The sequence below is a fragment of the Ascaphus truei genome, chromosome 6, assembly GCF_040206685.1.
Source record: "Ascaphus truei isolate aAscTru1 chromosome 6, aAscTru1.hap1, whole genome shotgun sequence".
Taxonomy (NCBI): Eukaryota; Metazoa; Chordata; class Amphibia; order Anura; family Ascaphidae; genus Ascaphus; species Ascaphus truei.
In genome coordinates this window covers 16,907,546-16,919,840 of record NC_134488.1, presented here as the reverse complement: position 1 = coordinate 16,919,840, position 12,295 = coordinate 16,907,546, and the positions used below count along the sequence as shown (strand labels likewise).

Below are 12,295 nucleotides of genomic sequence, written 5' to 3'. Positions count from 1 at the left end.
CTATCCCTCACTCTATCCCTCACTCTATCCCTCACTCTATCCCTCACTCTATCCCTCACTCTATCCCTCACTCTATCACTCACTCTATCACTCACTCTATCACTCACTCTCTCTGTCTGCCTCTCTCTGTCTCTACTCACTCTATCACACACACACTTGTCTTATGTCGTTCATAGACACTCACCTCTTGAGTAGAGAATGAACGTCACCTAATATTAAGTATGTAACTATTTTTGAGTATATGTTTTTGTTGTGCACGGCCTTTTTCGCTTCTTTAAAGCAAAAGTATCTTGGGGTATCGGGGAGTCCCCGGAGCTGAAAGTAACACCGTTCCGCTCCGGAAACCCCCTGCTTCAATCCTGGAACTAATAAAAAATAAACTGCAACTTCTAGAGCTGCTTTAAGGTTTTGTCATCAAGGATGTTTTGTTCCTGTAACCCCTTCATTGCCAACGGGGTTAAGTTAGATCTAAACATGATCCTATCAAAAGCTCTAAAAATGAAACCGTTGTGTTATGCTAGGAATGGAGAGTGAAAACATCAGTGAACAGGTTTGACAGAGATAAGGACCCGAGTGTGCTTTCCATGCCAGGCAGAGCTTCAGCTGCTAGGAAAGCTCTGTGTAATCCTATAAAAGCAACACAGGTCTGCAGACAGACGCCGGGGCATTCAGCGCTCTCTCAACAGAAGGTTTTACAAGGTAGAAGTCTGCGTGAGAAGAAATCGAGCACTAGAGGCAGAGTTCCAAATGACGTGGTTCTAGTCCAATCTCCTGAGAAACAGGCCTGTCACCTGAACTCTTCTGAGATCCTCTCACAGCCGTGCACTGAAGATAAGACGTGTGACACCAAACCTCAGCAGTACCTAGACCGGTTGTTGGACAAAGGAAACACAAGGCACACCGAAGCCAAAACTCCCAAATCTATTCTCGTGACGCCAATGAACAAAGATGTGAAGGTGAAATGGAGGTGTTTCTTTGTTTGTGAGGCTATAGTTGGGATAGTTCATGTAGAATGACATTTTGACTTCAGTGGGGCTTTCTGTGCAACAGTACTGGATCTGCGCTCTAGTAGTTTATAGAATAAGGGTTAATGGATGTACAGTAGTGGCTTTCATGTAATGTGTATTGCATATCTTTTACAGAAAAAAACTGCCAGATATTGAGACGCATGCTGATCCTTTGCTTCAGAGACTGCACACTTTTGAAACCTTTAAAACTAAAATAGTAGAATCTGATGAACTTAATATCCATGTTGTCTTCTGCATACTCATGTTACCCCCTTTCTTCTGCATACTCATGTTACCCCCTTTCTTCTGCATACTCATGTTACCCCCTTTCTTCTGCATACTCATGTTACCCCCTTTCTTCTGCATACTCATGTTACCCCCTTTCTTCTGCATACTCATGTTACCCCCTTTCTTCTGCATACTCATGTTACCCCCTTTCTTCTGCATACTCGTGTTACCCCCTTCTGCATACTCATGTTACTCCCTTTCTTCTGCATACTCGTGTTACCCCCTTTCTTCTGCATACTCGTGTTACCCCCTTTCTTCTGCATACTCATGTTACCCCCTTTCTTCTGCATACTCATGTTACCCCCTTTCTTCTGCATACTCATGTTACCCCCTTTCTTCTGCATACTCATGTTAACCCCTTTCTTCTGCATACTCATGTTACCCCCTTTCGTCTGCATACTCATGTTACCCCCTTTCTTCTGCATACTCATGTTACCCCCTTTCTTCTGCATACTCATGTTACCCCCTTTCTTCTGCATACTCATGTTACCCCTTTCTTCTGCATACTCGTGTTACCCCCTTTCTTCTGCATACTCGTGTTACCCCCTTTCGTCTGCATACTCATGTTACCCCCTTTCTTCTGCATACTCATGTTACCCCCTTTCTTCTGCATACTCATGTTACCCCCTTTCTTCTGCATACTCATGTTACCCCTTTCTTCTGCATACTCATGTTACCCCCTTTCTTCTGCATACTCATGTTACCCCTTTCTTCTGCATACTCGTGTTACCCCCTTTCTTCTGCATACTCATGTTACCCCCTTTCTTCTGCATACTCATGTTACCCCCTTTCTTCTGCATACTCATGTTACCCCCTTTCTTCTGCATACTCATGTTACCCCCTTTCTTCTGCATACTCATGTTACCCCCTTTCTTCTGCATACTCATGTTACCCCCTTTCTTCTGCATACTCATGTTACCCCCTTTCTTCTGCATACTCATGTTACCCCCTTTCTTCTGCATACTCATGTTACCCCCTTTCTTCTGCATACTCATGTTACCCCCTTTCTTCTGCATACTCATGTTACCCCTTTCTTCTGCATACTCGTGTTACCCCCTTTCTTCTGCATACTCGTGTTACCCCCTTTCGTCTGCATACTCGTGTTACCCCCTTTCGTCTGCATACTCGTGTTACCCCCTTTCGTCTGCATACTCGTGTTACCCCCTTTCGTCTGCATACTCGTGTTACCCCCTTTCTTCTGCATACTCGTGTTACCCCCTTTCTTCTGCATACTCGTGTTACCCCCTTTCTTCTGCATACTCGTGTTACCCCCTTTCTTCTGCATACTCGTGTTACCCCCTTTCTTCTGCATACTCGTGTTACCCCCTTTCGTCTGCATACTCGTGTTACCCCCTTTCTTCTGCATACTCGTGTTACCCCCTTTCGTCTGCATACTCGTGTTACCCCCTTTCTTCTGCATACTCATGTTACCCCTTTCTTCTGCATACTCATGTTACCCCCTTTCTTCTGCATACTCATGTTACCCCCTTTCTTCTGCATACTCATGTTACCCCCTTTCTTCTGCATATTCATGTTACCCCCTTTCTTCTGCATACTCATGTTAACCCCTTTCTTCTGCATACTCATGTTACCCCCTTTCTTCTGCATACTCATGTTACCCCCTTTCTTCTGCATACTCATGTTACCCCCTTTCTTCTGCATACTCATGTTACCCCCTTTCTTCTGCATACTCATGTTACCCCTTTCTTCTGCATACTCATGTTAGCCCCTTCTGCATACTCATGTTACCCCTTTCTTCTGCATACTCGTGTTACCCCCTTTCGTCTGCATACTCGTGTTACCCCCTTTCTTCTGCATACTCGTGTTACCCCCTTTCTTCTGCATACTCATGTTACCCCTTTCTTCTGCATACTCATGTTACTCCCTTTCTTCTGCATACTCATGTTACCCCCTTTCGTCTGCATACTCATGTTACCCCCTTTCGTCTGCATACTCATGTTACCCCCTTTCTTCTGCATACTCATGTTACCCCCTTTCGTCTGCATACTCATGTTACCCCCTTTCTTCTGCATACTCATGTTACCCCCTTTCTTCTGCATACTCATGTTACCCCCTTTCGTCTGCATACTCATGTTACCCCCTTTCTTCTGCATACTCATGTTACCCCCTTTCTTCTGCATACTCATGTTACCCCCTTTCTTCTGCATACTCATGTTACCCCTTTCTTCTGCATACTCATGTTACCCCTTTCTTCTGCATACTCATGTTACTCCCTTTCGTCTGCATACTCATGTTACCCCCTTTCTTCTGCATACTCATGTTACCCCCTTTCTTCTGCATACTCATGTTAACCCCTTTCTTCTGCATACTCATGTTACCCCCTTTCTTCTGCATACTCATGTTAACCCCTTTCTTCTGCATACTCATGTTACCCCCTTTCTTCTGCATACTCATGTTACCCCCTTTCTTCTGCATACTCATGTTACCCCCTTTCTTCTGCATACTCATGTTACCCCCTTTCTTCTGCATACTCATGTTACCCCCTTTCTTCTGCATACTCATGTTACCCCCTTTCTTCTGCATACTCATGTTACCCCCTTTCGTCTGCATACTCATGTTACCCCCTTTCGTCTGCATACTCATGTTACCCCCTTTCTTCTGCATACTCATGTTACCCCCTTTCGTCTGCATACTCATGTTACCCCCTTTCTTCTGCATACTCATGTTACCCCCTTTCTTCTGCATACTCATGTTACCCCCTTTCGTCTGCATACTCATGTTACCCCCTTTCTTCTGCATACTCATGTTACCCCCTTTCTTCTGCATACTCATGTTACCCCTTTCTTCTGCATACTCATGTTACCCCTTTCTTCTGCATACTCATGTTACTCCCTTTCGTCTGCATACTCATGTTACCCCCTTTCTTCTGCATACTCATGTTACCCCCTTTCTTCTGCATACTCATGTTAACCCCTTTCTTCTGCATACTCATGTTACCCCCTTTCTTCTGCATACTCATGTTAACCCCTTTCTTCTGCATACTCATGTTACCCCCTTTCTTCTGCATACTCATGTTACCCCCTTTCTTCTGCATACTCATGTTACCCCCTTTCTTCTGCATACTCATGTTACCCCCTTTCTTCTGCATACTCATGTTACCCCCTTTCTTCTGCATACTCATGTTACCCCCTTTCTTCTGCATACTCATGTTACCCCCTTTCTTCTGCATACTCGTGTTACCCCCTTTCTTCTGCATACTCGTGTTACCCCCTTTCTTCTGCATACTCGTGTTACCCCCTTTCTTCTGCATACTCGTGTTACCCCCTTTCTTCTGCATACTCGTGTTACCCCCTTTCTTCTGCATACTCGTGTTACCCCCTTTCTTCTGCATACTCGTGTTACCCCTTTCTTCTGCATACTCGTGTTACCCCCTTTCTTCTGCATACTCGTGTTACCCCCTTTCTTCTGCATACTCGTGTTACCCCCTTTCTTCTGCATACTCGTGTTACCCCCTTTCTTCTGCATACTCGTGTTACCCCCTTTCTTCTGCATAGTCATGTTACCCCCTTTCTTCTGCATACTCATGTTACCCCCTTTCTTCTGCATACTCATGTTACCCCCTTTCTTCTGCATACTCATGTTACCCCCTTTCTTCTGCATACTCATGTTACCCCCTTTCTTCTGCATACTCATGTTACCCCCTTTCTTCTGCATACTCATGTTACCCCCTTTCTTCTGCATACTCATGTTACCCCCTTTCTTCTGCATACTCATGTTACCCCCTTTCTTCTGCATACTCATGTTACCCCCTTTCTTCTGCATACTCATGTTACCCCCTTTCTTCTGCATACTCATGTTACCCCCTTTCTTCTGCATAGTCATGTTACCCCCTTTCTTCTGCATAGTCATGTTACCCCCTTTCTTCTGCATACTCATGTTACCCCCTTTCTTCTGCATAGTCATGTTACCCCCTTTCTTCTACATAGTCATGTTACCCCCTTTCTTCTGCATAGTCATGTTACCCCCTTTCTTCTGCATAGTCATGTTACCCCCTTTCTTCTGCATACTCATGTTACCCCCTTTCTTCTGCATACTCATGTTACCCCCTTTCTTCTGCATACTCATGTTACCCCCTTTCTTCTGCATACTCATGTTACCCCCTTTCTTCTGCATACTCATGTTACCCCCTTTCTTCTGCATACTCATGTTACCCCCTTTCTTCTGCATACTCATGTTACCCCCTTTCTTCTGCATAGTCATGTTACCCCCTTTCTTCTGCATAGTCATGTTACCCCCTTTCTTCTGCATACTCATGTTACCCCCTTTCTTCTGCATACTCATGTTACCCCCTTTCTTCTGCATAGTCATGTTACCCCCTTTCTTCTGCATACTCATGTTAACCAGTTCTGCATACTCATGTTACCCCCTTTCTTCTGCATACTCATGTTACCCCCTTTCTTCTGCATACTCATGTTACCCCCTTTCTTCTGCATACTCATGTTACCCCCTTTCTTCTGCATACTCATGTTACCCCCTTTCTTCTGCATACTCATGTTAACCCCTTTCTTCTGCATACTCATGTTAACCCCTTTCTTCTGCATACTCATGTTACCCCCTTTCTTCTGCATACTCATGTTACCCCCTTTCTTCTGCATACTCATGTTACCCCCTTTCTTCTATTCCTGTTCACCAATCATTGTGTACCATCTTCTATGAAGAGCATGAAAAAGTGACCAAGTACTTGTATTCTTTTTCTTTAGCGAGATGCTGGGCGCGTAACCTTCCTGTCCAGTAATGCAGACAGTACCACAGAATACTGCTCTGCACATCCATTTCTAGGGTATGACGTGATAGCGGGTAAGTGTTCAAACCGGCGTGTTCATTCGTCATTTATTATGTATACTGCATATCTAAATGTGATTGCTACATGCGTGTTGTGCAAAATCATTGGTTGATGATTTCATCGGTTGTATTAGCAGTGGCATTCATATAACGTAGAGTTACTTCTAAAGATATATCGAAAGAGCCGGGCACACAGTGTTCACAAAATGTTTGCATTTCATCCAAAAATCTATTTTAAAATGCAGACCATATCCCAAGCCTTAAAAAAATGGCTTGATCGAACGACACCCTAAAGAGACAGTTTGGATTAAAGGTGCTTGTAAATTGTGGCGAACCTGTCCCATTTTGCAAATTAAATTGGCCACATTTTGTGAACTTTTGGTGAAAATGTTGCACGTCTCTAGTTGCTAAAAATTGTGTGATCAATTTTCTCTCCCAAGTGGTCTAGAGTGGACTAAACTAGGACTTAGGAGATACAGATGCTAGTACACTTATTCTGATACAAAAACCCATTAAGGCCTAATTCATGCATTGATTGAATGTACACATATAGAACTAGATCTTTATTGTGTGTGTGTGTGTGTGTTTAAATATATTGTGATTCCCTCTTCTATTTCCCACTGGCAACTTTGAATAGCTGTGTTTTAACTGCTAGACCAGTATTTTTCAACAGGGCGTTGTAGGTTCCCCGGGTATTCCTAAAGCGGAATGGGACATTAGGCCACGACCAAATCGCCGCCAGGACTACTCGCCGCATTGCAACCTCGCCGCCTTCCGCCATCTTTAAATGTCCTCAGCACTGCTCGGATCTCTCCAGCCGCAAGGCACCTTGCTCCGGCACCATTTGTGAGCGCGCCCAGCAGGACATTCAGCGCGGCTGCCAGCAGCCAAGACACACTTTTTTTTTTTTTTTTTTCCTGTGCGGGACAGCGAGATGACCTGCGAAGATGGCAGAAGGTGGCGAGGTGTTATGCAGTGAGTAGTACTGATGGTGTAGTGCCGTTGGCATTTTGGTTGCGGCCAAACGTCCTAGACCCAAGGGTTCCTGAAATTTTCAGGTAATTTGAAATTTGTACGAAATACAGAAGAATTTACAATGCATCTGATCTCAGACGCGCTATTAGAGAGGGTTGGGGTTCCTTACAATGCATCTGATCTCAGACACGCTATTAGAGAGGGTCGGGGTTCCTTACACTGCATCTGATCTCAGACGCGCTATTAGAGAGGGTTGGGGTTCCTTACAATGCATCTGATCTCAGACGCGCTATTAGAGAGGGTCGGGGTTCCTCACACTGCATCTGATCTCAGACGCGCTATTAGAGAGGGTTGGGGTTCCTTACAATGCATCTGATCTCAGACGCGCTATTAGAGAGGGTTGGGGTTCCTTACAATGCATCTGATCTCAGACGCGCTATTAGAGAGGGTTGGGGTTCCTTACAATGCATCTGATCTCAGACGCGCTATTAGAGAGGGTTGGGGTTCCTTACACTGCATCTGATCTCAGACGGGCTATTAGAGAGGGTTGGGGTTCCTTACAATGCATCTGATCTCAGACGCGCTATTAGAGAGGGTTGGGGTTCCTTACAATGCATCTGATCTCAGACGCGCTATTAGAGAGGGTTGGGGTTCCTTACAATGCATCTGATCTCAGACGCGCTATTAGAGAGGGTTGGGGATCCTTACAATGCATCTGATCTCAGACGCGCTATTAGAGAGGATTGGGGTTCCATACAATGCATCTGATCTCACACGCGCTATTAGAGAGGGTTGGGGATCCTTACAATGCATCTGATCTCAGACGCGCTATTAGAGAGGGTTGGGGTTCCTTACAATGCATCTGATCTCAGACGCGCTATTAGAGAGGGTTGGGGTTCCTTACACTGCATCTGATCTCAGACGGGCTATTAGAGAGGGTTGGGGTTCCTTACAATGCATCTGATCTCAGACGCGCTATTAGAGAGGGTTGGGGTTCCTTACAATGCATCTGATCTCAGACGCGCTATTAGAGAGGGTTGGGGTTCCTTACAATGCATCTGATCTCAGACGCGCTATTAGAGAGGGTTGGGGTTCCTTACAATGCATCTGATCTCAGACGCGCTATTAGAGAGGGTTGGGGATCCTTACAATGCATCTGATCTCAGACGCGCTATTAGAGAGGATTGGGGTTCCATACAATGCATCTGATCTCACACGCGCTATTAGAGAGGGTTGGGGATCCTTACAATGCATCTGATCTCAGACGCGCTATTAGAGAGGGTTGGGGTTCCGCAGAGTTTCACAATATAATTTTAGGGTTCCTTAACCAAAAAATGTTTAAACCCTGTTCTAGATAAGACAATAGATGAATGCACAGTGGATTCAACTCTGACAACTAATCTGAATCCAAAATAAATGTCAAAGCAAGCATTCTAAAATGGCATATATTTGAGTGCAATCATATAAATTATTTAACATTGAATGAGGGACCACTGAGTCTCCACTAGTGCTCTGACCACAATAGCCAAGCAACATAACTAAGTGAGTGACAGTTGGTGTTGTATTAGCCTCCCAGTTCAAAGGTAAACATGAACCATATCTTGCAATCCAAGGAGGCCAAAATTATTTTTATCTTATATACTATATTAGTGAAAGCACTGTATGCCTGTCTGGATGTCCTGTGTCCCTAGGGGAAATCTCATTGGTCCCTTGGCCCGCCCGCCCCCGCACACCTCTCATTGGCCTGAGGCGGAGTGACGGGCCAAAGGACACACACAGACACACACGGTAGGGGGGGGGGGGGTGTTGTGGGGCTCACAGTGTTAGCAGCACATCTCCAGGTCTCTTACCCACCGGTCCCGGAGGCTCCGCCTCTTCCTCCCCGAACATCAGCCTGAAATCCAAGTCATCGTGACCCGCGCGCACCACCTCCTCTCCCCGTGTCTCCCCCCCGGTGCTCCGCTCAGCTCCCCCCCGGTGCTCCGCTCAGCTCCCCCCCGGTGCTCCGCTCAGCTCCCCCCCGGTGCTCCGCTCAGCTCCCCCCCCGGTGCTCCGCTCAGCTCCCCCCCCGGTGCTCCGCTCAGCTCACCCCCCGGTGCTCCGCTCAGCTCCCCCCCCGGTGCTCCGCTCAGCTCCCCCCCCGGTGCTCCGCTCAGCTCCCCCCCCGGTGCTCCGCTCAGCTCCCCCCCCGGTGCTCCGCTCAGCTCCCCCCCGGTGCTCCGCTCAGCTCCCCCCCCCTCCGACAGGCAGTGGGCAGGCAGCCTGCACCTGCCACGCGGCACCTAAGATGGCGGCGCCCGGAAGGACCCCCTTCCTCCCTCGTGGACTAACTAAGATGGCGGCGGCCGGAAGGAGAGGTAAAGTGTGTGTGTGTGTGTGTGTCACTGTGTGTGTGTGTGTGTCACTGTGTGTGTGTGTGTCACTGTGTGTGTGTGTCACTGTGTGTGTGTGTCACTGTGTGTGTGTGTGTGTGTGTGTGTGCCACTGTGTGTGTGTGTGTGTCACTGTGTGTGTTTGTCACTGTGTGTGTGTGTCACTGTGTGTGTGTGTGTGTGTCACTGTGTGTGTGTGTGTGTGTGTGTGTGTGTGTGTGTGTGTGTGTGTGTGTGTGTGTCACTGTGTGTGTGTGTGTGTGTGTGACACTGTGTGTGTGTGACACTGTGTGTGTGTCACACCCCCCTCCCGTCCACTGTCCCCCCCCCTCCCGTCCACTGTCCCCTCCCGTCCACTGTCCCCTCCCCCTCCTGTCCACTGTCCCCCTCCCGTCCACTGTCCCCCCCCCCTCCCGTCCACTGTCCCCCCCCTCCCGTCCACTGTCCCCCCCCTCCCGTCCACTGTCCCCCCCCTCCCGTCCACTGTCCCCCCCTCCCGTCCACTGTCCCCCCCCTCCCGTCCACTGTCCCCCCCCCCCCCCCGTCCACTGCTCCCCCCCGTCCACTGCCCCCCCCCCTGTCCACTGCCCCCCCCCCTGTCCACTGCCCCCCCCTCCCGTCCACTGTCCCCCCCCTCTCCCGTCCACTGTCCCTCCCCCCCTCCCCTCCTCCTGGCCACTGTCCCTCCCCCCCTCCCGTCCACTGTCCCTCCCCTCCTCCTGGCCACTGTCCCTCCCCCCCTCCCCTCCTCCTGGCCACTGTCCCTCCCCTCCTCCTGTCCACTGTCCCTCCCCCCTCCCCTCCTCCTGTCCACTGTCCCTCCCCCCCTCCTCCTGTCCACTGTCCCTCCCCCCCTCCCCTTCTCCTGTCCACTGTCCCTCCCCCCTCCCCTCCTCCTGGCCACTGTCCCTCCCCCCCTCCCCTCCTCCTGTCCACTGTCCCTCCCCCCTCCCCTCCTCCTGTCCACTGTCCCTCCCCCCTCCCCTCCTCCTGTCCACTGTCCCTCCCCCCTCCCCTCCTCCTGTCCACTGTCCCTCCCCCCCTCCCCTTCTCCTGTCCACTGTCCCTCCCCCCTCCCCTCCTCCTGTCCACTGTCCCTCCCCCCCTCCCCTCCTCCTGGCCACTGTCCCTCCCCCCCTCCCGTCCACTGTCCCTCCCCTCCTCCTGGCCACTGTCCCTCCCCCCCTCCCCTCCTCCTGGCCACTGTCCCTCCCCTCCTCCTGTCCACTGTCCCTCCCCCCTCCCCTCCTCCTGTCCACTGTCCCTCCCCCCTCCCCTCCTCCTGTCCACTGTCCCTCCCCCCCTCCTCCTGTCCACTGTCCCTCCCCCCCTCCCCTTCTCCTGTCCACTGTCCCTCCCCCCTCCCCTCCTCCTGTCCACTGTCCCTCCCCCCTCCCCTCCTCCTGTCCACTGTCCCTCCCCCCTCCCCTCCTCCTGTCCACTGTCCCTCCCCCCCTTTTCCCCCCATATATATATATTGATAATGAAAAGATTGTACTCAGTCTATGACCATCAGGCAGGCTCTATGTGGCGTGCATCTCCTGTGAGTTCCTTGTTGATCCGGATGGACGCAGGGAACCAGAAAGCAGAGCAACAAAAAGCGAGGACCAATCAATAATGTGCCGTTAAAACAAGGTTTAATCCATCGACGGAAACAGACCTCTCTGGCGCTGAGGCTTGAAAAAAACGATGGATTAAGTCTGGATTTTTGTAATGATGTGAACCTCAAGAAAAGGAGACAAGAAATACACACACTACCATAGTGCATTACCCAGAGAAATAGATTGATAAGATAGGTATATCGGGCAAAGGATAACAATTTAATACAAGTAAATTACTTATAAAATATACATGTATGCACACATTACATGCTCACATGACAATAAAATGGTGATGACCTCGGTCACTACCGTTATAAATTTCTCCGCCGTGGGTATAAATTGGAAACCTACTCACAAGAAGTGGCTAGGTCTCAAGCCTTAATGTGGGTAATGCTCTATGGTAGTGTGTGTATTTCTTGTCTCCTTTTCTTGAGGTTCACATCATTACAAAGATCCAGACTTCATCCATTTTAGATTCATTGTTTTATTTTTATTTTTTCATGCCTCAGCGCCAGAGAGGTCTGTTTTTGTTTGATATCTGTGTACTGGACATTAGACACCCAGAAGACTTTTTAGGCTGCTTTTGGACAATTTCACAGGATTACCACATGGGATGTTAAGTTTTATTAGTTAATTTGGTGATAATGTATTTGTTTTACCACCATTCACTATATGGCATTTCATAGTTTGTTTTATTAGTAGATATTAGCGCTTTGGGTACACTAATTATCCATCTGCTTAATACATCGACGGGACACACATCAACAAACAGGTGAGGGCAAAGTGTTCCTCTAACGCGTTTCGCGCTCTTACAGCGCTTTGTCAAACGAAACGCGTTAGAGGAACACTTTGCCCTCACCTGTTTGTTGATGTGTGTCCCGTCGATGGATTAAACCTTGTTTTAACGGCACATTATTGTTTGGTCCTCGCTTTTTGTTGCTGTGCTTTTCTTATTCTCTGCGTCCATCCGGATCAACAAGGAACTCCTTATCTTTATAAATAATTTACTTATCCTGGTGATCTCAGTACATCCTATGTGATCTGCATGCACTCAGTTTACCTGAGGTCACAAGACCTACTGGCCTTGACAAAGTAATCGCAGCGAAATGCGCACGTCGGCACCAGAAGGCACGCGCAGAGCCCTTGTTCACAGACGCTGATCTGTACTCCGTTAGGGAAAGACAGCGTGGCTCAGCTCCTGCACAGTAACATGATCCCATAAGACCCGATGGTCTAAGGGAGCCTTCTA

The 12,295-nt window shown here is 48.5% G+C and overlaps 1 protein-coding gene across 9 annotated transcripts in view; it reads left to right on the top strand.

Moving 5' to 3' along the window:
• The first annotated feature begins 560 nt into the window (after nt 1-560).
• Nucleotides 561-12,295, top strand: part of MIIP (migration and invasion inhibitory protein) — a 32,797-nt gene continuing 21,062 nt past the window's right edge. For all 9 annotated transcript variants that reach the window (XM_075603441.1, XM_075603437.1, XM_075603439.1 and 6 more), the window contains exons 1-2: nt 561-956; nt 6,017-6,113. In XM_075603441.1, the coding sequence (XP_075459556.1) occupies nt 585-956; nt 6,017-6,113 (469 nt within the window). In that variant the 5' untranslated portion in view covers nt 561-584. The remainder of the gene's footprint in view (nt 957-6,016; nt 6,114-12,295) is intronic.